This window comes from Myotis brandtii, unplaced genomic scaffold, assembly GCF_000412655.1.
Source record: "Myotis brandtii unplaced genomic scaffold, ASM41265v1 scaffold26, whole genome shotgun sequence".
Classification (NCBI taxonomy): Eukaryota; Metazoa; Chordata; class Mammalia; order Chiroptera; family Vespertilionidae; genus Myotis; species Myotis brandtii.
The window spans coordinates 3,282,285-3,310,170 of record NW_005359880.1 but is presented as its reverse complement, the minus strand read 5'-3'; the positions used below and the strand labels follow the sequence as shown (position 1 = coordinate 3,310,170).

The following is a 27,886-nucleotide window of genomic DNA, read 5'->3' as shown; positions in this document are numbered from 1 at the left end:
TATCATGTAAGGAACAGCGGTCTGATTTGGCTGGAGCACAGGGTTCCTCAAGGGGTGCCGTGGGGCGGGGGGAGAGGGGTTGTGTGGAATTTAGCTGGGTATGTGCCTAATAACCGAGGCTGGGCTCAGGCATTAGGGAGCCGAGCCGAGACATTATTCCACATCTCTGTTCTTTGATATAAACATTGTTGGGGTCCCTTTAAAAAAAAAAAATTCTCCTCCTCTTTCCTAAAGAGAGTTCTAGCAGTTGGGGGGTGGGGACCATTTCCTAAAGTCAACGCCTTAGTTAAAGGTCTGCAAAGCTATCCACGAGTGGTTTAAATCTCGCACCAGACAAGAAAGCGTGTAAGAGGCGGGGTAGGGGGAACCCACTTAACAGCAACATCAACCCCCAAACGACACGGGCCGCAGGCGGGACAAGCTGCCGGCCTGACTCGGGAGCTCGGAGCCCCGCACAGGCGGGCAAGGGGGTGAGGAAGAGAGGGAGGTAGGGAGGGAGGGAGGAAGCGCGAGAGGGAGGGAGGAAGAAAGGGAGGGAGGCGGTGTCATGTGATCCGCTTCCCTGCTCCTTTAAGCGTCCACAGGCGGCGGAGCGGCCACAATCACAGCTCCGGGCATTGGGGGAGCGCGAGCGGCTGCGCCAGGGGAATCCGTGCGGGCGCCTACCGTCCCGGTCCCATCCTCGCCGCGATCCCGCACCCCTGAAGTTTTGCAGCGTCCAGAAAGGAGGCGAGGGAGGCGGGGGGGAGCGTGAGAGGAGAGCGAGCAAAAGCACACCCTAAAACATTTTATTTCCAAAAGAAAAGGAAAAAGGGGGGCGCAAAAATGGCTGGGGCAATTATAGAAAATATGAGCACCAAGAAGCTATGCATTGTTGGTGGGATTCTGCTCGTGTTCCAAATCATCGCCTTTCTGGTGGGAGGCTTGATTGGTAAGTGCCAGAGCTGCAAACTTTTCCCCCTTTCTCTCTTTTCGGGCCCCTTCCCTCTTCGCCTCTCGGGCTACTTGTTACAGTATCACTGTCTTGCTTCTATGATCTAATTAGTCCGGCTATTGTGCTTAAGAAAGCAGAGCTCCATGGGGCTCCGTGGGGCACAATCCAGTCTAGTGGCTAAGAGAAAAGGAGGGGAAAAAGTTTTGGCCTAGTTTCAGTATCCACTTGAAAGGAAGGAGGGGGGTGGCGGGGGTGGGAATCTTAAGCATGGCGACGGATCGCGGGAGGGAGCGCTGGGTTACAAAGTTGATTGCTGCTCCCCCCACCCCCGCTTTTTCCCGCGCTCCCCCCCCCTTTCCTCTCCTTCCCCTCCCATTCAGCTCCGGAGGGCAGCGTAATAGACTTTATTAGGAACAACAGAAGAGTCGGGGAACTGCGCCCCGTGCAAACCCGGAGCCCAGTTACAGGGTTGTGCTGGTTGCCTGTGGAAATGCATTTGGTCTTCGCAGCCAGGGGGGTGAGCGTTTGTATTTTGGGTCCCAACCTCCGCCCCCTCTGCTCCCTCGCCGCACCCTATCCCGCCCTCCGCCCTTGCAGTCAGAAGGTCCGAGCGCGGGCAGGGAGGCAGGATGGGGTGGGGTGCGGTGGGAGAAAGTCCTTGGCTGGCGCCGGTGGAAGTTGGAGAGGTCGGAGGGGAACCGCGTATCCGAAAGGTGTTGCTTTTGGCCCGGCGCCCTCTTTTCGAATCTGCCCTCCCCCACTTCTCAGAGCCCCGAGAGCGGGGGAGTCTGCAGCCCGCGGTCCCACCTTGGCCGGTGGGAAGCTCACCGCCGCAGCCCCGCGCAGGTGACAGCTCCCGGCCCCGGCGACGAAGGCGCCCGCCCTTGGAGACCTCTCCCGGTGCGCACAGCCCGGACCTCTCATAGCCAAAGAGGCTTCCGGTTGAAGAGGAAGGTCTCAAGGACCTTCCACTCGAAAAACTACGCCCCCCCTTTTTCTTTTGCTGTCTCTTCGTCTTCATCCATCTTCCCGCCTCTCCACACTCTCCTGTCCTCTTCCCCCACGAGATTTAGGACATCCCGGTACAAACTTCAGCGCCAACTTTGCCGCCTGCGCGGATGGGAGATTTTGCTCCCTTCTGGGATTTGTAAAACTTTGTGGAGTTGGAAGTCCACGGAGGGGCTTTCTCCCCGCTTCCCTTTGCCAAGAGTCTGCACAGAACGGGCGTCGTAGTCGTCTTGGGGGTGAGAGCTCGGGCGCTTTGAGTCGTATGCTTGGCGTTTTGTCTCCATACCTGGGTTTGATGGGAACAAATCAAAGGGAGTCTGGTTCTGTAAATCACTGTAACATCCAAGATAATTGTTTAAACAAAGGGGCGCGGGCAAAGCTTCACTGAGGAGAGAAATTGCTGGAGGAGATCATACCTTTCTCGCTGTATGTAAGCAGAAAGGGGTTCGGAGTTTTCCAAGCTCGTATTTTCAATTTGGGCCAAACAGCTTAATCTTGTTATTCTTGGAACACCCCTTCCCCCAAACACACACACACACACACACACACACACACACACACACACACAATCTCTCTCTCTCTCTCTCTCTCTCTCTCTCTCTCGTTGAGCTTTCCTGTTATGAGCTCCTGTTTAGCTATGTGCAATCTCTGTTTCCTTGTATTGGATTTTTCGAGGCTCTTAATACATTCTCTGCTGGGAGCTGAAGGCAGCCTTTCCCTGTGCCCTCACAGTGATTATGCAGCGGTTACAATTACACCTCTTGTCTCCCTTGATGAGCAGTTGCAGTTAGATGCCATTGGATCTTGTGTGATTTCAGTGGCAGACCATAATTAAAATTTCTTGCACCTTGTGCTTTCAGAATTAAATTGGCCTATTATCCCTGTCTGACCTTCATCCTCTTTGAGGTTTTTGCACAGGCAGTGAACCATTACACATAGTTGCCTGGTGTTTGTTGGTGCACGTTTCTTTTTCTAAAGCTGATACTAACCTTGAAGAGCCCATCACCCACTGTTTTAGGTTTCTGAGGGCACTGATGGAATTAGTATAGTTTCTGGAGTCTTAGGATCAGGGAGATGGTTCCAGGACACTGGTGGGTGACGGCTGGACATTAAAGTTGCAGTAGAATCAGAACAGTTGCACGTTCAAAGAGGGGTTTGTCTAGATCAGTGGGGCCAAGGGCTGTTTTCCCCAGAGAACTTGGTTAGTGACCATACTTGGTAACAGTCTCAAAAAGTTAGTGGTAGGTTCTAACTCTAATTAGATTCTCTTCAACAAATAAATGGCTTTCTCTCCAACTTTCCCTGGAAAAGAAAATAATTATGTTTAACACTTCTTGGGGGAAATTGTTGTGAGTTCACTGTTTAGCTTCCTTCCTTCCTCAGTTGTCACAGCTATGTCCCCAGTTCTGGCTGGAAGACTAAAATGATCAGATCCAGTCCATGTTAAATACTTTGAACAGCGACTTAGCCTTTTTCTCGTCCATTTAGAGATTTTATTTATTTAGTTAGCTAGTTACTTATTTATTACTGCTAAAGAAATCTAGGAACTTGGGTATACTACAAGACCCAAACATGGGAAATAACTATCAACAAATGGTAAATGTGTTTTTCCACCAAACTTCCCTAAATTGGAAAGTAGGGGAAACCAATCGGAGAATAGAACTTCAACAAAGTGGGCCTGTGGAATCAATAGATGAAGGAGCAGTTTGTAGGCTGGAAAGCAAAGTTCACAAACTTCCTTCTCCACTCTCCCCACTGAGCAAAGAACCTCACTTCTCAGTTCCACTGATATGTTAGAAGTCAGGTGTCCTGGGTGGGACATGTCTATCTAATCCTCAGAGGCCAAGGGAAAACGTGAAATTTTAGCGGTGAATTGGCCATAATATATGTTCCTTTTTGATCACTGTTGTCCCAGATGAAAGGAAACATGGCGACTTAGAAAGAGGAGGATCCGAATGGCAAAGCTCCTGGTTATCAGGATATAAGTACTACATACACATATACACAAAACAAAAACAAACACCTAAAACAACAATGGCAAGCCATACATCCCAAAGCAACCAGGCAAATCAATTAACCAACAGGCTTCAGTTTCCTCATTGTTAGGTTAATGAGTTTAAGGATTCTTCCAGTTATAAAATTGTATGAATTTTTCCGTACTTTGAGAGATTTAGGTGGCATTTAGACTGGTGTTTGATTGCAGCCTTCTAAAATTGATGGGGAAACTTTAAACATTAAATAAAAAAGCAAATAGAGATTGGGTTTTGTTTAGCCAGCTTAAACACTCCCCTGCCCCAAGTTTGTATGTGTGTTCCGGTGTGTGCACTTATTTATTTATTTTTTCTTGTGCCAGTGTCTCTGTACTGCTAAATCTTCAATGGGATTTTGCAAAAAGGCTCTGGAAAGCAATGTGTATGTGGCAGAATTTGGGGTATTTAAAAATTCACTAAATTATGCTATGCTTTTGTAAAAACTGAGCCATTATAAAAATCTTCCCTCTGATTGTCTTCTTATGTATTGAAAAGGTTTAAGTGGCTACCTTCTTTAGTATTTAGAACTCATTTAAAAATTTAAGAACCCCCGAAGTAAAATAAAAAATTTTAAAGACATAGCTTAATCTTTATCCTCCTTAAAAATAAGCCTGCAGAAAATTTTTTTAAAATAAATTTCCTTTGATTTCATGGAAAGACAGGCAGCTGCAGGGGTGAAGGGGGTGGGGAGAAAACCATGTGCCCTGAAACACGAGTGCAGCCACTAAAAATCATGAACTTGAATCCCTGGCCCATTATGTGTAATTTGCTCAGCTTCTAATTAGTCATGTCTGGGGGATATAATGGTTGAAAAAGCAGGTCACTGTTCCCACCTGTTCTAAAACTGTTAAGAGTATGGAGATGAGGACTGGATGAATAGAAAATTATTTCATTGCTTTAAGCATACACAGAAATGAGAATATTTCAGACTTAAACTACAAATAAGTATCAACAAATTACCAAAAATTGTTTCTTTAGGAAGCATTGCTCTTTCAAAAGCTCATTATGTGAGCATATTAATGCTGAGACTATTATGTGTGTGTATATTTATGTGTGTATGCATATATATAATCAGTTTTCTTAATTTTTACATGGACTTATGTACTACCTTTCAATGATATAGCCAATACTATTGTGCTATTACTGTTTAAGAGGGAACTATTGGTGGTCTTGATTGTGGTTTATTCTCGTGAGTTTTTGTTTTTGTGACTCATTTATTTAGAAGTTACAGGATTTTAAGAAATTAAATACAATTACAGTTATGCAGAGTACATAAGAGTTTGTTTCCCAATACATTAGGTTTTAAGCTTGTTGTGGTATTTATTTTATTTTAGCATATGTTAATAATGCAGCACTTTTAATCCTGCAGTGTTTCTCTATCTGGTGAGAATCTTGAAAAGAGCTAATTATTTGGCCTTTGGTAAATATTAGCCCACATTTTTCTGTATTTGATTCTCCCTTTTAGTTTATAAAATTTTGTATTTGACTAAATAATGTCCTTTCCCCCTCTTTGTTAACTACTAGAGTATCTACTGTGGTTTATAGGAGCACTCTGCAACTTCAAAAACTTTTGTAATTGAAATTACATTATCGACTTAAGAAAGCTAAACTACCTACTTGGTTATTGCAACAAAATCATGCTTGTGCTAACAATCTCTAATCATGCTTTCATCTGACTGTTCAGAGAAGCCTGTCTCGCTTTCTACTGGAACTTTCCCATTTCCCTATTAAAGGTGAGAAGTATTTCCTTCAGATAATAGTGCGACGTGTGGCTTTGTAAGGTGTTCAAGTCCGCTGCCTGGAACCCATATCTAGACTCAAAGCCTTTCCTACCTAGTTGAAATTTTGCAATCACTTGGCCTTTAAAATTTTTAAAAATCCATATATACTGAGAAAATATTCTTACCTTATCTTCCTCATAAAAGTGTTTCTAATGAGATTTAGAATTTGAGATTTTATGAAGGTCCTTAGCTTAGTGCTCATGTGTGTCACCTGCCTAATGTGCAAAATATTGCTTAGAGCCTACTGTGTGCCCAAAATAGGGCTGCAATGCTGACTGGGGGTTAGGAAAGTGGGGACTTGAAACCCAAGTAACCTAGGGAATCCAGAGGTAGAAAAGAGCCCCTCTAAATACAAGTTCACCAGCGAAAGATTTCCTATGATAAGGCTTCTAGTATCAAGATAATTCTCACTCATTACTGGGAATTTGAGAACATCTGAAATTAGAAGCCCTATTAATTATACCATCAAATAATTATATTAATATTTCATCTTAAAATGTATTAATAAAATAATCTAAGTAATGTTTAATATATGTTAAATGTGCACACTGTGTCAGACATTATCTAATTTAACCCATGCAAAGCCTTGCCAAATTGGTACTGTTGTACCCAGTTAGCGCATAAACTGAGATGTAGAAAGGTCTAGTAAAAGTGCTCAAGATAACCTACCAGTAACTAATTAGGGTCAAAGCTGGGGCTCCAGTCAATCTGACAATAGAGCCAGAATTCTCAACTATTAGGTCATCCTGCCTCCACTTCCCAAAGTCTTGACTTCAGGGACGGAATAAAAACGGTTTGAATATAGAAAGACATGTGATGAGTTAACTATTACAGTATCTAATGTGGTTTGTAGGAGCACTATGCAACTTCAAAAATTTTTGTAAAATAAAAAGACAACTAGTTTCTCATTTGTAATCATTGGGTAACATGTAAAAAGGAAAATATTTCAAAAACTATGACAAATGAAATGGAGTCCAGCTGTGCCGCATAGCAGAAGAGCGTCCTTACCAAGGCTAAGGGAGGACACCTTTTGATATTGCCAGTCCAACCAATTTCTTACAAGTTCTAACCAGTCTCCATAATTGTATGAATCATCCACTGCCTGAGCAGCCAAGTTCATTAACCATAATGTGCTTGAGCTCTGCTACTTTAAGGTAGATTACTCGATTTGGTTTTCTCTAGTTAGTGGTTTTCACATATTAATATAGTTATGTAGATCTGGACTTCAAAGGCAGAGGAGAGAAGGAGTCAACTGAGGTTGGAGAGGATTTTAGAGGGTGTGACTGGCAGTGATGGTAGAGCAATTGAAAGAAGAGCCTCCTACTGAAAATTCTATTCCCCAAAGGATATTTTTTGTTTATATTCACACCCATACATAATAATGAGGGCATTTCAAACCAGAGACTTTCATGCTGACACCTTGAATAGGTACATTTTGTTCTTTGGAAAAAATGCTGATAGACTCAATTTTGACAGACTTTGAGAGATGATGGCAGATGGGGAGCATTAAGACATGAAATGATCATGTCTATTGCGTTTAGGTTTTGTGTCTTCTCTGAGCTGTTGTAGTCATGGTCTAATAGACAATGAGCCAGGTATGGCTAGTTCTCAGAGAAAGTGCTTGGATGGGGATGGAGATCAGAGTGGAGAAGAGGAGCTTGAGGAGTGTAAGTTCTCAAACTTGATGAAATGTTTTGCAATTTCCCTTTTCATAATAAGGCTAATCTAAAAGGATTGCTAAACAACAGAAAAGAGCAACTCATATGTTTTAGAATACAGAAATACTAAGGTTCTTTAGCTTTTTACTACTCTCTCTCTCCCACTCCCCACACCTCTAAATCTCATAGAGGAGCAAACGCAATAATCAGATTGTCATCCAACCAGTAGTGGAAGATATGGCTTAGTATGATTTGTTGCTGTGTGAGGATTTACTCGCTGACTATGGAAAGCATTTTATGTGTATAGATTTATTTAATGATCATAACATCCTAGAGAAGCTGGTACATTCTCCAGTTTTCAGATGAATCTGAGGCACATTTAAGGAACTTTTCAGAGGTTACAGATATAGTAAATAAGAGGGCTGGCACTCAAGCCCATGTTCCTTGACTGAATCCTAAGCCATGGTCTTAAGTCTAATGCTACTCTCCTCCTACTGGCCCTTCAATTTCCATGGGAAACAAAGGGTGGAGTGTGATGATACTGGTTCTACACAGATTCAGTAGAAGATGAAAGCTGTCTCCCCTTTTCCTGCTTCAACCCTTTTCCCAGACCACATACCCTCATCACTGCATGGGTACTAAGCATGGACCTAGTTAATTCCTAAACAAATGATCCCAATTCAAATACATATTAACCTCTTACACTTGCCATTGTAAATGTTGACCGGTGCTTGTAGATCATGCTGGGGGTGGGGAGCTGAACCTGAGAAAACTGCACCCCAGCTACCCCCTAAACTTTAGGGATCATTACACACAGCAAAGAGTGACTGAGAGTTGTACTTGAAAACGTGTCAGAATTATTGATCTCCTGAATGCTGCCTGGACTTGGCATACACAGTCAGTCCTGAATATAGCTGTTGCATATAAGAGAGGGAATGTGGGTGTGGAGAAGGGAGATAGGAGTAGAATATGGACTCAGGAAAGAAAAACTAAGGACTTTGTGAACATATGAGACCATATCACTGGGACACAGCTTGTAACTGGATTTCCAAAACCTACTTCTGATGTCACCCACTCCCCACCCCCAAAAGGAACTAGTGTTTCTATCTGCTATGCCTGTTTAAATCTTGGGCCTTCAAGTACAATGTTCTCCTTTCTTTTAATATTCCCTGGTGAAGGGTTGTTCTTTCTTCACTGGCCCACAGGAATTATAGGGCCTTCTTAAACTTCTGGTTAATTCCCTGGGTTAACTCGGAGGTTTTATCCACAAAACATATTTCCAAGAAAGCAGAGGTAATTGAAAGAAGAGGCCAAATTATTGCATTTGTTTTGGCAAGGCATTTTGACTTTTTCTTTAGAAAGAAGGTAACAAGTTTATAAATGGTTGGCTCAGTTTTTTTCAAGCCCCAGATTAATAAGGCTTAGCTCATGAGAGCTGGTTCAGGGCCAGTGAACTGACCTTAGCTCTGGCTGAGCCCCTCCCAAAGAGAGAGTCCTGGTCTCAAGGCAGCATCATGTAGTGGGCAGACACTCTGCCCATTGGGGTATCTCACGGAACCAGGCCCACCAGAGATGTGATTCCCAGAGGACTATTGTCTGAAACTATTTGATTAATTCCATATCCACCTCTCCTACTTTTTTCTTTCTCTGTTCTTCTCTGTTCTTAGATATGGAGGAACATAATCATGATGCTTTTTATTTTCTACTAGAGGCCCAGTGCACGAAATTTGTGCACGGGTAGGGTCCCTAGGCCTGGCCAGCGATCAGGGCCGATCTGTGAGGTGACCGGTGGGGTGAACAGAGGGCCCCCACTGGCACTTGCCTTGGCCAGCCTGGCGCCGCCCACTTGCCAGCCCTGCCCCCCACCACCGCCAGTCACCTCCCTCTGTGGGGCAACCGGCAGGGTGATCAGGGGGTAGGAGGGCCTGCTGGCACCTGCCTTGGCTGGCCTGGGGCCTGCAGGCTGGGGGCAGCTCCTGTGGTCAGTGCACGTCATAGCAACCTGTCATTCCACCGGTCGTTCCTCCATTCGGTCGATTTGCGTATTAGGCTTTTATTATGTAGGATTCTTTTTCTTCCTTGAGTCACCACCACTTTGTCAAACACCTCCAGGTTCATGGATCTATCGAGACTGAAGAAATGGGAATGACCCAATGCATTACTCAGTTTGGGTTTGAAAGTATAAAACAGGTCATTCCATCCTGCTCCCTAGCATTGATTACCGTGCTGTAACTGAATGCCTTATAAGCCTTCTCTACATAGTAGCTATTATTGCAGAAAACTAGTAAATAAGTCTAAATCATTCTCCTAAAGCATGCACATTTTGTGCCTAAGAGAATCCCTCATGCTTTTACTCAAGGTCTATCTGTTATTTTGCTTTACACACAATTTTAATAACGCTTGGTTATGCCATTTCTAAGGCTACAACAGTTGGGACAATTTGCCACAGAAACTCCTGGCAGCAGAGAGATGCAGGAGTGTGGTAGGTAACATGAGGACAAAGGAAGAGAAGGGGAAGGAAGGATGCCCAGGAACCTGGGGTCTCTGTGATATGAGCCGGTCATTTCACTCCTCAGCAGCCCCATTCACAGCATCACTACATTATTGGCTGGTATGCTAGTCGATTCTCTTCTAAAGTGATCTTATTGCCATGAGTGTAGCTTTTGTGTGACTGTATCCACACACTTTGGTGTAGTTTGGTCTGAAAGGAAGCCCTGGAGCTTGTGACTATTAAAGTGTAAAGATTAAAGGGCCTTGTAGACCATCTTGTCCTACCTCCTTTAAGGAAGAATCAGTCCCAGGAAAAGGAAGGGACTCAGTTTACAGAATTATAGCCAGAGCCATGGCTTGGACTCAGGTTCTAATGCCAGTCAGCACTGCAACATATATCACCTTCTGAGTTTCAGTGTGAAGATTATTTGATTTCTGTCCTAACTCAAGAAAACTACCCACTTGTAGTTCTTATAGCTCTATTAATTTTTCTGCTATCTGAAAATAAAATAGCAATAACTTGAATGTCTTCTCCTTCTTGCCTTTGTATACTTAATATTATTTTCTTAGCTAATCTTTTACGGAGCAATGTAATTATGTACTGTTATAAGCTGTTCTATGTGGATTTTAAAGGATACTACAGAATTAAAAAGCAAAACTAAATTCCTGCCTTGCTTGCTGAGGGTGTGGTACATTCCTTTCCTCTTGCTTAAGAAAATGTTGTAAATTTAAAACTTAAAAAAAAAATCCCACGGCTGTGGTCCTTGCTAATCCAACCAAAGACCCATCCTCATGTTTCGTCTTAAGATTTCAACCTGTGGCTCCTTTGACTAAAATTCTGTGACTAACTTTTGTGCTTTTGGAGGATGTTTGTGGCAAGCATAATTCTGAAGTCATAATGAGTTTAAGGGAGGTGACATGCCCTATATTTTTAAATCTGATTTACCTACAAAAGAAACAACAAAATCCCTCATCCTTCCTCTCTACCAGTTATTCAACTCTGAGGACAATTGCAAACAGAGATTTCAAATTGCCAGAATAGGACTTAACTGAGTGTTGAGGGCTCCATGCCACTGAGACTGACAGGCATATTTTTGTGATTCCAGAGGTGCAAGTATTACCCTGTAAATTCTTCCTCCTCCACCTTTCTTTTTGTTGAAATTAAGCAGAGTCACAAATCACTGTGCTTCTCTGCATCTTCTGATTGAATCCTAATAAATTTTGACTTTTAACTCTGTTTAACATGCTTGCCTTCTGGCGATCACACCAAAAGTTTGGGTTCCCTATTTATGAAACCCAGCCCGCTCTCAAGGCAGAGGAGGTCTTTTGGAGGTCCTCTTCCTTCGACTCTGGGTTCTTACATATTTCATCTGCTCCCAGTTGGGTTGTAACTTGCCCGGGAGCAGAATGCCTCAAATGTAGAAAGAACATGTTCCCACACTCCTTTCTTTTCTCTCTTCTGTTCAGCTAGTTCTGGCTTGTGTGAAACTTAGGGCTCCAGCGTTAGCCCCTGCCTGCTATCACTTAGGGAACACACCTCCTCTTAGATATGATCAGCTTGTTCAGAATTGTGAGGTGGGGTTATGGGCTTGGCTGTGACAGGTGACTCAGGCATCCTTTTCGTCACCTTTCCTCCCGATTTTCCAGAATTTGCAGGTCCCTGAGAGAGCAGCCGTAAAATCCCCAGCACCATTCTTTGAACATGTCTAAGCAGAACAGAGTTTTGCTCCAAGAGAACATGGTATTTATGGATAATAGTTGATGAAAGAGAAAGAAACAGGATAATTTGTAGATACCCAAGATTTTTAAGCTAAAAGGGTACTAAGGTTACCTTTCAATTAGCATTTGTTTCCTTTTTAAAATAAACATCAGAAGAATTCCCCCATCCCCCTGCTCCCCTACGCCATCCACCTGTTTTTTTCAAAAAGAGAGAGAAAATATACTTTGGGAGAAGGATGAGCAGTATAGTTGGGATTTAAACAAAAGTGACATTAATTTGAGGCCATAGTATTTGTAGGTCGGGACTTGGGTTAGGTACTGATATCCATTAACTCTCTGGGCATCTTACTTTAGAATGACTCTTCTGGCAAGCAGAGCTGCTACAGTAGTTTTGAAAGTTGCCCTTGAGGACTTGGACTTCTCATAGGATTCCTAGGAAACAGTCATTCTAGGTGCTGGCTGAAGAGTTTCCATGTGATAATCCTTTTCAGTGACAAAACCTACTGATCCTTCCACCAAAGCAGACAGATGTCTAACTGATGGTTTTCTAACATGCGGTTTTATGGAGATTGATGGGTGGGATCTGGTTTGTTATCAAGCTTGCTTTGTAAACTGGATCACCACTTACATCTTTTGAACCCCTGTTTCCTCAGCAAAAGATTTCTCCCTCACAAGGAAGTTGTTGGGTTAAATGAGAGAACATAAGTTACCTGAGCATATGTGTTAGACCACCTAACATATATTGGCCATTTCCCTGAATGAGAAGTTATCACTAATTAACTTTTTAAAGTTTTGTGTGTTTTCTTAGTCATTCTATACCTGGTTAGGCCTGTGGCAGATTGTTTCTTCCTCTTAGTGGATTACATAGAATTAGAAACCCAGCCACCCTGCTTGTTAGCCTTCTATGAGGCATAATCCATGCTAACCAGCAGTTCAAGAAGCGTGTCCTTTACACATTTGGTGAATTAGAGTGGCTAACTTTGCTAAAATTGCTAATTTTGATCCAATTAGCAATTGTTTTCACCAAGGTTTACTTTGAATCTTAAATTTTGCCTTTTAAATTGCCAGGCCAGTATTCCTGGCTCTTTATATAGCACGGATAAACCCTGGGAGCAAAACTTTTAAATGGATATCACTCAGTTCGTGGAAGAGCTATATTCCATCCACACAAGCTGCTGAGCGAATCTGTTTTACATTAGAAAATTGAAGTCATCATCCATGGGGATTTTTTTTTTTTTTTTTGCTTCTAGATAATAATTTAAATGACAAAGACCTTTGAAAGTCAAGATTCAAGGGGAAAAACTGATGATCTTTTTTTGTCATGAAATATTATCCACCTCTGAAATATTAACTAAAATTGTAGTGCTCAAACGGAAGAAATTATAAACAACAATAAAGATGAAAATATAACCCCTCTAAAGCTACATGAGAGCAAGGATGGTCTTATGTGCTCACCTTTATCTCCACTGGTTATGTGGTTACCATCGGGGAGTGCAGTGTAGGTGCCTAGTAATACTGGTTGAAGCATTACTAGGCTCTTGCCTTGTGGACCTATTGCAGAGGTTAGAGGTGGCTAAAATGCCTCAACTTTAAGGTCTGACCTAAGATCTGTAATATTAATATTCCTGGCTATTCTTTTATAATTTAAATGAGAGGAGGTTTCTTATTATTTTCTTGAATGTAAAAGATTGTGTCACCTTCATGGTTTGCATGCTTAGATTTATAAAAACATGTAATTTTTGGAGTTTTAGAAAGGGACCTTCTCCTATTATATTGTGGAAACTACGACCCAGAGAAATCACAGTGAGAGAATAAGATTAGAACCAAGACAACTAATGAAGTGTTTCCTTGCCTATGCCTACTGTTATGCTGATTACTATTATGTCTGATCTACATATTTGGTCTTAGCTAAAAAGGCCAAGAGTTGACTGTGACTGGTTGTGCATACTGTCTGGGAAGAAGGGAACATAGATTAGTACTATATGTATTTCCAAATTTGGATATTCAAATGAGAATGTTGACAGATGATGGAAATTTTGTGATTTATTTTCTTTAAGAAATAAATGTTTTCTTCTCCCTCCGTGTGTTTTTTAGGGGCTCTTTAAAGACCACATAGTTTGCTTAATTTTCTGTAAATTTTTGAAGATGAAAAATTCACCTTTGAAACTTTCTCTTGGAAGAATGTTGTAGAGGTATTTACAGTTCTTCTTGGAGCTCAGTAATGCGTTTATGATGCCAGCTTTTATAACTGTCCTTGACCAGAATGCATAATGCGTTCCAATAACCACTCACCTCTGCATTCCATTGTGTTCAGTTTGTGCATCTGGACGGTGGGGATGAACGTATCTACATATTTCTCCGGGTTCCTGAGCAGCGCTGAAACATGCTGTGCTGAGTGTGCACCTGGGTGTGCACCTGGGCCTGTTGACTTTCTAGTGGAGCCGGTGGAGATGCGGGCGGAGATTTAAGAAGCAGATGTAAGCTGGAAGGGATAGAAGCAAAAGCCAAGGAGACAGTCACGCAAAAGCTGATCTTGGACTTCTCTTAGTCAGACCTTTGAGCTAGAGGTGGGAATGTTTGGGCCAGGGGAGGAGGGGCGGACTCAGAGATGGCATAGAGTAAGGGGAGAGGGAGGGGGTGCTGTTGGAGAGAAAATAGGGACTTAAAAGAAAGGTGACAGGAGTTCCTCCTCAGCTGGGACAACACATCATCCATCATGCACCCCCTCCCTCTAAAATCATGACTTTTTTTTCTGTATAAATCCATCCACTGCTCCAAAGCCTAGGTCAGTGGTTCTCAACCTTCCTAATGCCGCGACCCTTTAATACAATTCCTCATGTTGTGGTGACCCCCAATTTCATTGTTACAAATTGAACATAATTAAAGCATAGTGATTAATCACAAGAACAATATGTAATTATATATGTGTTTTCCGATGGTCTTAGGCGACCCCTGTGAAAGGGTCGTTCGACCCCCAAAGGGGTTGCGACCCACAGGTTGAGAACCGCTGGCCTAGGTAATACTCCACTGGAGCCCTAGCCGGTTTTGCTCAGTGGTTAGAGTGTCAGATTAAAGGGTTACAGTTTCAATTCCCAGTCAAAGGCATTTACCTCGGTTGCATCTCAGGCCCCATGAGGCGCATGCGGGAGGAAACCAATTGATGTATCTCTCTCACATCGATGTTTCTCTCTCTCTGTCTCTCCCCCTCTCTTCCACTCTCTCTAAAAATCAGTGGGAAAAAATATCCTCTAGTGAGGATTAACAACAACAACAACAACAACATAAAAAACTCCACTGAAAATGGGAGTTTGCTGTTCTAAATGTAAGAAAGAGCTTGCCTGATATAAATTAAATCTTGGTACCACCTCTTGTTGGCTATGTGGCCTTGAACAAATGACAACCTCAGAGCCCCAGTTTCCGCCACTCTCAAATGAGTAAAATGATAGTTGTGATGCTCGTGACATGATATGTGAAAATATTAGCTGAGGTAATAAGTATACAGTGCCTGGCAAATATTAAACACTTAGGGCAGGCTAGGTACTATTTTACTCTCACTGGTATTCTTTTAACCCTGGAATGAGTTCCTGGAGTTAAATTCCCTGGAGTGCCTTGGGAGGCTGGCATAAAAGTTTCTGTGCCTGCTCTGAACCTGGCTATCCTGGTTCAGAGAGATGTAGATGGCTCTAGACTCCGGTTTAGATTGCTTGTGTGAACTTAATATCTAGCAACTAGAAATGTGCATTTTTTTTGTCCCCTCCCAATTTTTATGTATGTTTTTGAACAAAAATAAAATGATGTTAAAGAATTAAAAACAGAAAGCAATTTCTGAAACTTATCATTTTAATACAATTCTGTTAGTTTTTTTTATTCTTTTACCTTCTGCAATTGAATAGTTCCAACTTGATATAAAAGAAATATGAAAGCCTAGTTAGCAGAGGCTCAGAAGTTTATTGTTTATGCCTCTACCATTGTGTATTTATTTTGGAAATTCAACTGTCAGTTCCTCCTCGCCTCCTTCTGAACTCCTCTCAAATACTTAAATCAAGTTGCTTGTTGAACCATTGAACCATGGGAAATTCATTTTTTAAATCTGCTTAATTGCTGTGAGACTTTTAATTTGTTCTGGATGATGGTGCTAATGTCTGGGAACTGGGACTAAAGCCCTCCAAAGTTGTTAATTCAATCAGCCGCTGTGCCCTAGCCATGCCTAATGAAGTGGGGTGGGGGGGGGCAGGGAGGGAGACAATCCAAATTCTTCTCACAGAGGCTGGGGCTCTCCTGAACACCTTGTCAAAGATGAATAAGAGGGGCCCCACAGTTAGGTCAAACACTCGGGGCAAATTACCAGGGTGTCAGTCCATATTATCCAAAGCCCTGGGTTGTGCTTCCCAAAAATAATTATTCAGTGGGTTTTATGTAGCACCCCCGAGTTTTAAGGCATGGGTTTTGTGTGCATGTTGTTCACACCTGCTCATCTGCAAAATTCTTTAATTACTGAGGTTCTGTTGTGGCTCTGTCTGTAATATGTAAGATCATAAACATTACCCCCAGACTATTGATATTCCCGTTAACCACTGACGTTTTCCATGGCGAGACTGGTGAAAGCTTGCTCTGTCCTCATGATAAATTAGCTTGTTTATTCCTCTTCTGCTTATTTCTATCCTGCTGTTGGTTAGTGTAATGAAGCAGAAATCCATTGTGTATGTTCATTGGGTAGCGATCCTCTGGCACCAAAGGGGGTAATTGAGTAGAAAGGCAGAATGCTGTTGGTGCATGGGAGAAGTTAACACCACATGAGGTCACCAGGCTTCAAGCTTTAATCAATGTGGACACAATGCAATTGAGATTTTGAAAAGGGTTTGTTTATAGTGTGAGAATAAGGGTCAGTAGTTAATTTGAAATGCTGTAGGTGTGTTTTCCTTGAACCAAGAGGTATAGAGCATGTGTCATGGGGGATTGTAAATATCCTCAAGGGAAGGATGTAATTGGGATGGGGGTTTAAAAAGAAGGGCACTTAGGAATTTAAGTGTACTTATTATTGACCCATCATGTTTTATTTAAACTTTACCAGTCTTCAAAATGAGAAAGAGACCATAGAAGAAACACTATTGAGAATGTAAGTCCATAATATAGAGGCACAACCCTACCAAGAAACAACTTTTTTTAAAGCAATGATTTCCTTTCAGAAGATAATTGAAGTACTATAAAATATTGTTAATAGCCGTACTGTGTGCTACTTCTAAAAGAAATCTCACCCTCAGAAGAAGTTCACATCTTCTAGGATTTTTAATTGCTGTGGCTTGAATGAGATAATATGAAGACCATGAACTCCTCTAGTTGTTCATGCTACTTACTGCCTTTTCCCATTTCAGACTCCAGTGTATACCAGGCATGTCTGTCTGCTCTTTGGAATATTTTTGCCGCCCACCCCCAATTATTAATTACCTATGTTTCAATACTTGGAAACACCATAAGCATTCTTTGGCCAATTTGAAAGTAGAGAGGGCTTTTCTTTTTGTTGCAGGGAAACTACAGAACAACATCTGGTTTTCAGAAATGACTATAGGAAAAGAACGTGAAGGTTATGGTGGAACCAAAGGCTTAATATGGGCTCTCAGATGCTTTGTTCAGTGTATGTTAAATCTAGGTGATGAATTCATACTCCGAATCCTCACACTTGTATGGTGCTTTTCCCCTTCTCCAAAGCACTTCCACAGTAATCATCTCATTTGATGTTACCAACAGCACTACAGCACTCTAAGACAGGCCAGCCTACTAGGGATATTCACATTTTAAAGTTATGGAAACTGAGATGGAGAATAGCTCTGTTTGTGGTTAGTGGGGGTTTTTTTGTGTGTTTTTTTAAAGAAGGTAATTGATTTGTTTGTGGTGGAAATTATTCTGGAGATTTGAAGATTGATTGCTATGGGATGACAGGGTGACGAACAGGAAAAGAAGCTTAGGTGTTTGTTTTTAGAGAGAGAAAATTGTTAACTATGGAAGTTATGTATGTTAACCAAACAATAATTTTTGAGCTATCTTCCATGCCATCTGTGGTCCATTTTCTTCACCTTCCCCATGTAGCACTCAGCAGCTCTCATAAATAGTTGTTAACGATGTAAAGAATATCTCTGGCCCAACCAGTGTAGCTCAGAGGTTGAGTGTCGACCTATGAACCAGTAGGTCAGGGTTCGATTCCCAGTCAGGGCATGTGCCCAGGTTGCAGGCTCTATCCTCAGTAGGGGGTGTGTAAGAGGCAGCTGATCAATGATTCTCTCTCATCATTGATGTTTTTATCTCTTCCTCTTTCTTCCTTTCCGAAATCAATAAAAAATACATATTTTTAAAAAAATATCTCTGAAGAAACAACAAATTTTAGCCTGCTTAGGGTGTCCAGATGTTTTGATCTTTCCCTGGGCAGAATCTGGGTCTTTAGAACCCTATGTAAATCTAAAAGAGGGAGCCAGTGAGGGCTTAGAAGATCAGAGTGAAACTAATTTACTAGTGTTATGGTATGATGCTGTGGTATGGTCACCCACAATATTAACTCCTCTGTGGTGTGCCTTTCTCCCTTATCTAAGTCATGCCAGGAAATAGGCATTGGAAGATCATTCTTGGTGTTGGTATGATAGCACATAGAATGTATGTACCATAATTAAATTACCCAACCACCTATTGTTGGACATGGATGATATTTCTAGTTTGGGGACGGACTATATAATAGTCATTCTGGGAAAACCTTCTTTGTAGTTAAATTCTTATTCATGCCTTAGCAATTTCACTTTTGTGAACTTATCTTAGGTCAAAAGGCATGCCCATGTTTAAATGTTTTGATAATAATTGCCAACCCTCCCTTCAGATCAGTGATAACCACCACATACTCTATTAGTCAAGTCTGGAAGAGGGAAGACTTATTGGGGAGACTGGTTCAGGCAAATTCTCACTGCATCGTGGCCAGTACCAGGCATTATGTTTAATTTTATTATTTTTGCCAGTGTTACAAGAATATCCTTTTCTTTTAATTTACATTTCTTTACTGGTGAGGGTGAACCTTTTTTCATATGATTACTGGCTATTTATCTTCTTTTGTGACTTGCCTGGCTGTTTCCTCCCTTTAGTATACTACTTTCAAAGTTGACCATCCCTATGATACACTCCTTAGGGATCAGGAAAGAGGGAAAACTTATCAGGGAGGATGGTTCAGCCCAATTCTATTGATAGAAGGATCCTGAGTTTTCTTTGTAGCACGTCTCCTTCCCCACTCTCAGTTCATGTGGTTTAAGAGAATCCTCACCTCTGACCCCAGTGATGGGCATGTGACCAAGCCACAGTGGACATGTGGCTTCAGTTAGTCTAATAAGAGTAAATTCTGAGGCTTGTGTGGAGGCTACCAGGAGGAGATGTTCTCTCTTTTTCTTACTGAACTTGAATCTTGATAATATGAGCCTGGAACTGCTGGAAGCTTTCCAATGAACCCTGATAATGAAGCTAAGCGATTATAGATAAGTGAGATCTATTGACATAATTTGATTTCTAAAAATAACTCCTATCTAAAGACTGCTCTGACTCTGGATATTTTTCAGCTTCCCCTTACAAAATGATTGATTTGTTTCACTCAAGCAACGTTTAGCATGATTTCCATTCTCTTGCAGCCCAAAGATCCCTGACTGATGTAATTATTACTATGTCTTTGGTTTAAAGATAGGTTGATGGAGACCACTAATATATTGCAGAAGGTGTTTTTGGAGAGTTTTCTCTTGTTTGATGGAATAGGTCTTCTGTAACAATTAACATATAAAATCAGCTGTGGAACCAACCTCTGTTAGACACAGTTCTTCCAACTAGAGCAGTGGCTGGAATGGTGTGTGTGTGTGTGTGTGTGTGTGTGTGTGTGTGTGTGTGTGTGTCACTGTTGGAGTATAGAGTGGCTAGTGAAAATCATTAGTGACAATTCCTGGAGCTAGGCCAGGCTGCTGGCTTTGAAACGGAGCTTATTGCCACATACACCTGCTGAGCTAGATCTCTATGTGAAATGGATGGCAACAGGATGTCCCAGCATCTAAAGTGAAGTTCTTGAAGGCACAGGAGAAGCTTTAGTGACTGCCTAAGCAGAGCAGTATTTCTGGGGATTGTTGGAAAACTTGAGTAGATGTTGTGATGGCTCGAGGTTTCTTTGGGACATCCAGGAGTCTGTGAGGCAGAATGAGGAACGAGCCAGGACACATTACTACCATTCTTGAACTGGATTAGTCATGGGCCTCAGAAGGAGTGCACACATGGATCTTGCCTTTAAATAATTTGAATTTGATTGGAGAGATAAGGTCATTAAAGTAAGATAGTTTGTTGTTAAAGTCAAAGTTGGATGACATAGATTAAGTGTTCTAAGTATTTTTTAGATCATATAAAAAGATTTGTTTTTGAAGAATTAGTGAGTTTGGCCTGGGCCTTTGAAGATTGCTGTGATTATTTGAAGCACAATTTGATGTGCATAATCCAAGAGAAGATTCACTTCATTCAAGACATTGAATTAAAAATGAACTTAATAGAAAAAGCCATGAGTGGAGTAACAAGACATCTGGCTCTAGCCCCTTCTGCCTCCTTAGACATACCATTCAATCCCTCTTGCCTCTTCTTATCTTTATTATTTGCTAAGTAGAGATGACAATGCTTTCCCTTAGCAAATAAAAATGGAGGCATGTCTTTCTCAAAGCCAAATATGTTCGCATTTTCCACCCAATTTCGTTTATTTTTGTTACTAAGGTAAACCCTCAGAGTCTTTAGGTTACTTATAGCTTAAAAATTTGTTTAGATGGTGATGAAGGTATGTCTTAGCACTTTGCTAAGTTCTGGGGAATATAAAGAGACGCAACACATAATCATCTGCTCAGCTGTGATGTTATGGAAAGAAAGCCCTGGGTCTGAAATTAGTGACTTGAGATCTTAGGGCATCTACCATGTGACAGCTATGAGACTGGATTTGCTGCTAGTATCTCTTCAATAGCCAACCTTAGATCTGTAGGCTTAAATACGATGTTATATATGAAGGCACTTAACTTTTGTAATGCACCAAAGACAAATAAGGTGGCACTATTTTAACTGAGTAGATAGGCAGGACATATATAAGAATATCTTTAAGTCCTTGCTCAGTTGGTTGAGCATTGTCCAGTGCACCTAAAGGTCACAGGTCTGATTCCTGGTCAGGGCACGTGTCCAGGTTGCAGGATTGGTCTCCTATTGATGTTTCTTTCTCATATTGATGTTTCTCTTTCTCTCCCTCTCCTTTCCTCTCTCTCTAAAATCAATAGCAACATGTGTTGTTGTGTTTTTTTTAAAAAAAACATCTTTAATAAAACAGAGCAGCATATGATAAAATATTAGGTAATATTAATTGAGACTTTAATGTGCCAAGCAATGTGCTAAGTGTTTTATATGTCTTATCTTAACCTACATGGAAGTTGGAACTCAAATCTTTATCTCACTTGCTGTTTTCAGACTCAAAGGTCTTGAGAGACTGAAGGTAATTTAAAGCAGTGATTTGGACTTCTTTAACTTGTTAATTGTATTTTCTTTAAAAAACCCTCTGTTCTAGCCCTGGCTGGTTTGGCTCCGTGGATAGAGCATCGGCCTGGGGACTGAAGGGTCCCGTTTTTGATTCCAGTCAAGGGCACATGCCCACATTTCGAGCTTGATCCCCAGTCGTGGTTGTGCAGGAGGCAGCCAATCAAAGATTCCCTCTCATCATTGATGTTTCCATCTCTCTTCTTCTCCCTTCCTCTCTGAAATCAATAAAAAATATTAAAAAGAAAATAAAATAAAAAACCTCTGTTCTAGCCCTAGCTAGGGTGGCTCAGTTGGTTGAGCATGGTCCCATGCATCAAAAGGTCTCCAGTTCAATTCTGGTCAGAGCACATGCCCAGGTTTCTGGCTTGATCCCCAGGAGGGAGCATGTAGAAGGCAGCTGATCAATGTTTCTCTCTTGAATCAATGTTTCTCTCTCCCTTTTCTTTCTCTCTCTCTGAAAATCAATAATAATTAAAAAAACATTTTTAAAAAGCCCTCTGTCCCAAAAGCAGTGGATTTTGGGGGACAAAACCTGGAGGTGCTGTAAATTGACCAGAAGGTTTACAAATACCCATAAGGATGAGCATTGTGTTAGATACTGTGGGCAATCTCCATTCAGGGCCTTCCGTCTGTATTTCCCTTTGTGATTCTTTTGCTAAATGTCCCATCATCCTTTGTCAAGATGAGGTCCTGTTCATCCTGTCTGCTTTCACGACATAAATGTTTTAGGAACTCTCCACAGACTGGCTGGATTGTCTCTTTGGGCTGTGAACAGATTGTGTGGGTGATGAGACAAGTAGGAAAAGACTCAGCAATAAAAAAAGAGTGGTGGAGAGCCCTTTCTTTGGCTTTCAGAATGGAGCTTGGGCACAAAGGGAACTTCGTTAATCATGCCTCCTTTTGTAATCAGAATGGTGGAGGCATTTTTTTCCAACCACTATTATTTTGTCCTCTGTCTCGTCTGAGTTAAACCAATTGTTAATAGCTAATCGAGGGGTTAAAAATTTCCCAGACATGGCCAGGAGGAATCAACTTCACTGGATAAAGAAGTAGGTTGAGAACCAGGTTGGGTGAGGTACCACGCTTCCAACAGACATGGCACTAGTCTGATAGGATACCCTTGTGCAAGATCTACAAGGTGATAGATTAGTGCTTAGATGCTGAAAATTTCATGTGTGTGTGTGTGAGAGAGAGAAATGGAGATGAGATTAAAAAAACACACACAAAAAAACGGCTTGGGTGTTTACAGAATTCAATCACTTTGTAGTACCAAGTCCCTAAAGTAAGCACTGAATGGAAAACTTCAAGCATCTCAATTTACTGAACAATCTTGGACAACTTATTGTTTAGTCTTTCTGTAGTTGTCTTTTTGGAAATCAAAGCAGGATAATAATCTTTGGTATCCACTTAACTAACGGGTGTCCTGTAAAGTAATGAGACTGTAAATGTTTTGAGTGCCCTGGAGATGAAGAGATAGGGAAATTTTCTCTTAAGTATTATTCATATTTAATGTGGAAAGATGAATCAGTATAAGTTTTTTTTTTTTTTAAAGAAAACGTATTATGCTTTTAGCACCTCCCTTTTAAAGGGAGGTTGTGTGCCTTAGCAGAGGTTGACTTTATAACCATTTTGTTTTCCAAGACAGGTCCTACAAGTTTACAATGTGGTTGATTTTCTAAGAGGAAAGTTTGAGGATAGCCTTGTCCTGTTTTAATTCTTTTAATCTAGGGGTGAGATGATTTATAATGAATTGTTGGTTGAGGATAAACCAAAGGTAGTGAAACCAAAGGTAATATTCATGTTTAGGAGATATCTAATCAACTATTATTCTAGTTATTTCCTACCTGCATGTTTGTGTATTTTCTTTTCTTGTGTGTGTGTGTGTGTGTGTGTGTGTGTGTGTGTGTGTGTGTGTGTTAGTTCTCATTGGAGGATATTTTTTCAATAATTTTTTTGAGAAAGTGGAAGGGAGGGAGTGGGAGAGAGAGAAACATTGATGTGAGAGAAACACCTCGATTGGTTGCTTCCCACACATGCCAAAACCAGGGCTGGAGATTGAACCTGCAACTCAGGTATGTGTCCTTGACTGGGAATTGAACCAGAGACCCTTCGATGGGAGCGCTGGCACTTTAACCACTGAGTAACACCATCCAGAGCTATATAGTTTCTTTTAAGAATTAAATGGAATTTGAAGTAAAAATAGTGAGAGGTGGCTGTAAAGTCCAAGGAAGAGGCATTACAGTATCTTAGGGTTGAAAGACAGAAGAAAGAGCTGCTTGATTCTTGAATTTTTTTTAAGCTCTATTGCCCTATCCCTTGGTCATCTATTCAGTACAGAAGGAAAAAATTCTCCATAAGGTTTTTCTCTCTTATGTCTGGTCTTACCTAAATGATATTTTCTTCCTCGGCAAGATTGGAATTTCCCACTCCTATTATGATGACGAGCTACTACTGGTATTCTCTCTCTGCCCAGTGGAGACCCATACATCCCCCACTCTCCATTGTCTGTTTTCAGCAGGAATTCACAATTTTCTAGTTCTTTAGAGAAATAGATCCCCTTTTTATAAGGGGCCTGTGAATTTATCTAGTCCAGTCTCACCCACACTGGGATCTCCCAGCAGAGACACCATCCTTGCCATCCCCTTTCTATCCTAGTGATGAGTTGCTGTCTAGAGAATCCAGTTGAAACACTATGGTAGTTAAATGTTCTTTCTTATCATTCAGTGGAAAAGTGGCTTCCATTACCACATTGTAATTTCCACTCACGAATCCTGGATTTTCCTTTTGGAATAATTTAGATCATGTGCTTCCCTTCTGTTAGATGGTGGCCTTTCAAATAATTAAAGATGACTATCATTTCTCTTTTTCAACTTTCTCTTTTCCAGTTGAAAAACATCCCTTATCTGGTTTAGACTCCTGACCATACTTGCTGTCCCTATCTGGTGATTGTATTCCCCATCAAGATTAAGTTTACCTCTGCTACCATGGCAACCAGCTACTGATTATTGTTTTTAGTTAGAGGAAACCACCATTTTCCTGTGTTTAGTAGATTGTCCATAATTCAAAAATCAACTTGTTAGCACCCTTAGAACAAAAACATCTATATTTTTGGTGGTCAGCTTATTCAGAGAACACTGAGTTCTAGAACAGTCCATGTACTGCCTCACCATTTTAAGTCATATAATTTATGCTAAATGCACTTCCCATGTATCTCTGCATTGATTTTTCTCAGTAGGAGAAATAGTATGGCCTAAGGCAAAGAGAGTTTCTGAGCTCAGATAGAGTTAGTGTTCAAACCCCAGTTCAACTACTTGTTGACCTTGGATGAGTTATTTACCTTTTCAGAGCCTCATTTTGCTCATCTCTAAGTATCTAATACTATCTTTTCTACCACTCCCTGTTGTATAAGAATGGATATCAATCTAGTTAAATCCTCTAGCGCAACATAACAAATATCCAATAAATGTTACCTGTTATGATCATTTATAATTTGTTGATGACAGCCTGATGCAGCCAGTCCAGGATGTAAATAACTGTAACGGTAATGGATTGTTGAGAACTCAGCTACCCCTCTAGTTGCAAACTCTGCAAAGGCAGGGTCACAGACTGGCTTAGAGGGGTATGAATTTTTCCTCTAAGCCTGTGTTGTTAGGAAAAAGTAAGCGTTCTCAACCAGGAAGAGTCTTGCCCCCTGGGGGGATATTTGGCAATGTGTGGAGACATTTTTGATTTTCATGTCTTGGTGGGGGAGGAGGGAAGATGCTACTAGCAACTAGGGAATAGAAGCCAGAGCTGCTGCCAAATATCCCACAATGCATGATGCAGCCCCCACAATAGTTATCCTGCCTACAATGTCAGTAGTACCCAGGTGGAGAAACCCTGGGATAGAGGGATGGGGACAGGGCAGCCAGGAGTACTAAGATGGAATTGGCAAGTGTAGTGTTCTGTGAGGAACCTAGGCTTTGCATAAAAAATTGAAATAAGATGATCTAGTATAGCTGTAGCTCTAACCTCATTTAGTCTAGCCCTATAATCCTAACGTGCCCTTGTTGATCCTTTCTATCTTCCCAATGTCACTTGCTGATAAATCCTGCCAAAGGTTTATATGACGTTTTTTCACCTGCTATCTTATTTTCTTATGTTGCCCTTATTAATGACATGACTGACCTCTCCCAGGCAAGACCATTCTTCTACCTGTTCCCTTTCTCTTGATTGTATATCATGAAAACTCAAAAAAATCTATCTAGCAATAGTTGAACCCTCACTGGAGGGCAGGTGAGGGTATGCAACAAAACAAGCAAAACCAGCATTCTCTTTATCTGTAGGGAGCACGGGAAGGAGTAGGTAAATTTTTTGGCCATAATTATTTTATAATAATTTGTAAAAATAATTGTGAAAAAAATGTTATAATCCCATTTCACTGAGGAGAAAACAAGGGCTAATTCTATGTTCCCTTAAGCAACAGGCTGACTAGGATATCCCTGGGTTATTTCTCAGGGAAATACATCTTAGACACTCAAGTTAAAATTTTTATAGCATCATTTCTGATTATTTCAGCGGTTCTCAACCTGTGGGTCGCGACCCCTTTGGGGGTCGAACGACCCTTTCACATGGGTCGCCTAAGACCATCAGAAAACACATATATAATTACATATTGTTTTTGTGATTAATCACTATGCTTTAATTATGTTCAATTTGTAACAATGAAAATACATCCTGCATATCAGATATTTACATTAAGATTCATAACAGTAGCAAAATTACAGTTATGAAGTAGCAACGAACATAATTTTATGGTTGGGGGTCACCACAACATGAGGAACTGTATTAAAGGGTCGCAGCATTAGGAAGGTTGAGAACCACTGCTCTAGTACCTTAAGATTAACACATCCTTAGGGGGAAGAAGATATGCTAGAGAGCAGGGATAATGTCCCCAACTCCCACCAGGTTATTCTTCTTTTCTATTTGCTGGCAGCGTCATTGTTATCAATACCTAACATAGATTGAAGCTCACTATGTGCAAGGTGATGTAGTAAGCTCCTTCTAGTAATTATTTTATATTCACAACTGACCTGTGAGATGGGTACTCTTTATATATTATTGATTTCAGAGAAAATAGGAGAGGGAGAGAGAGGTAGAAACATCAATGATGAGGAGAATCATTTATCTGCTGCCTCTTGCAAGCCCTACACTGGAGATGGAGCCAGCAACCTTGGCATATGCCCTAACCAGAATCAAATCAGGACCTCCTGGTTCATAGGTCGATGCTCAACCATTGAGCCAAGTTGGTTGGGCGAGATGGGTTCTCATAGTAAAATTTTATAAAGAGGAAACGGTCATTTCATAAAGCTATGTATATTGCCCAACTAACCTGTTAGTAAGTAATAGAGCTGGGACTTGAACCCAAGTATTTCTGAGTCTATAGCCCTTGCTTTAAATTTTTCTTATTCTGTTTTTGTAGATGTCTACAGCCACATAAAGAGCCCTTCCTATGAAAGCTGCACTGTAATTATTGTTTTCTCTTATGGAGTATTTTTTGTAGAAGGTGATCTATGTAAAATTTGAAATATATTAAGAACCTAGCAGTTTAAATGAAAATCTGAGTGAATGTTATGGATTGATGAATATTATGAATTGATTAGCAAATTTTGCCAATGCTCTTTTAGGTCAGTGTATGCCATGACTTCCATTTCTTCTGCATAGTAATAAACAGCTTTGTAGAGCCTATTTCTATCACTCTGAAAAACAGAGGTTGGACATGCTCCACATTATTTCATTGTATTGGAATGTCTTTGTGTTGTATTATACTGTGAATGCATGGGTCATCGGCTGGAAGCTGGAATGGATTTTTTTTAAATCTCTAAACCTGTTCTTTGTGATTGGATTAGAGTCACTTCCCATAGTGCATATTATGGAGGTATATTTCATCATGCTGAATACATCAGTAAGAAATTTTACAGTTGGATGGGGTTTGTCCTTGCTTTTTGGAACAGTTCAGTAATCTCACCAGTTCGTGGAAGATAGAAAACACCCGAAACCTATTCTGACCCCTAATAGTAACACAGTAGAGAAGGATGATTAAGGTCTTTTCCTCTAATAGATATGAAAATACAAGGAAAATGAGGGGAGAAGGAGCCTAGATAGATGAACAAGGTTTGGCAGCCTCTATTCTTGGCATACAAATCGACCCTGATATGAAAACATATTTTTAAATCATAAAAGAATGATTTTTACCATAACAGAGTATATTACTTCCCTCTATAGTCATACAATTTCTAAGTTAGATGTGTGTAACAGTTACAATACTGCCTTTACATTTGAAAGCACTGGGCTCCAAGTTTGGTGGGATAATTTGCCTGGTTGGTGGCGTGTCCAGCAGGCCTGATTCCTGGGATAATTCCACCAAGATTCTTCTCCTCAAGTTCACAGTAGTTCAGGAACAGCAGACTGATTTGTGGCCCAGACTGAAGCTCTAAGTGTGTGAAGAGGGTTCATAGAATGTTGGTGATGAAGAAGGCACTAAAGGCTGGTCTTTCACCCCCATCCAGTGCTCAGGTGTCCTCTGTACTTTTTTTTTCCATTAAATTTTTATTGTTGAAAGTACTATTACATATGTCCCCCTTCCCCCCATCCCTCCCTTTAGCCCACCCCCACCCCTGCCCCAGGCCTTCACCACCCTATTGTCTGTGTCCATAGGTTATGCAT

At 41.2% G+C, this 27,886-nt stretch overlaps 1 protein-coding gene across 1 annotated transcript in view; it reads left to right on the top strand.

Moving 5' to 3' along the window:
• The first annotated feature begins 554 nt into the window (after nt 1-554).
• The window catches only part of WLS (wntless Wnt ligand secretion mediator), a 103,737-nt gene continuing 76,405 nt past the window's right edge, over nt 555-27,886 (top strand). The window contains exon 1 of the mRNA XM_005868061.2: nt 555-931. Coding sequence (XP_005868123.1) covers nt 826-931 — 106 coding nt within the window. The 5' untranslated portion in view covers nt 555-825. The remainder of the gene's footprint in view (nt 932-27,886) is intronic.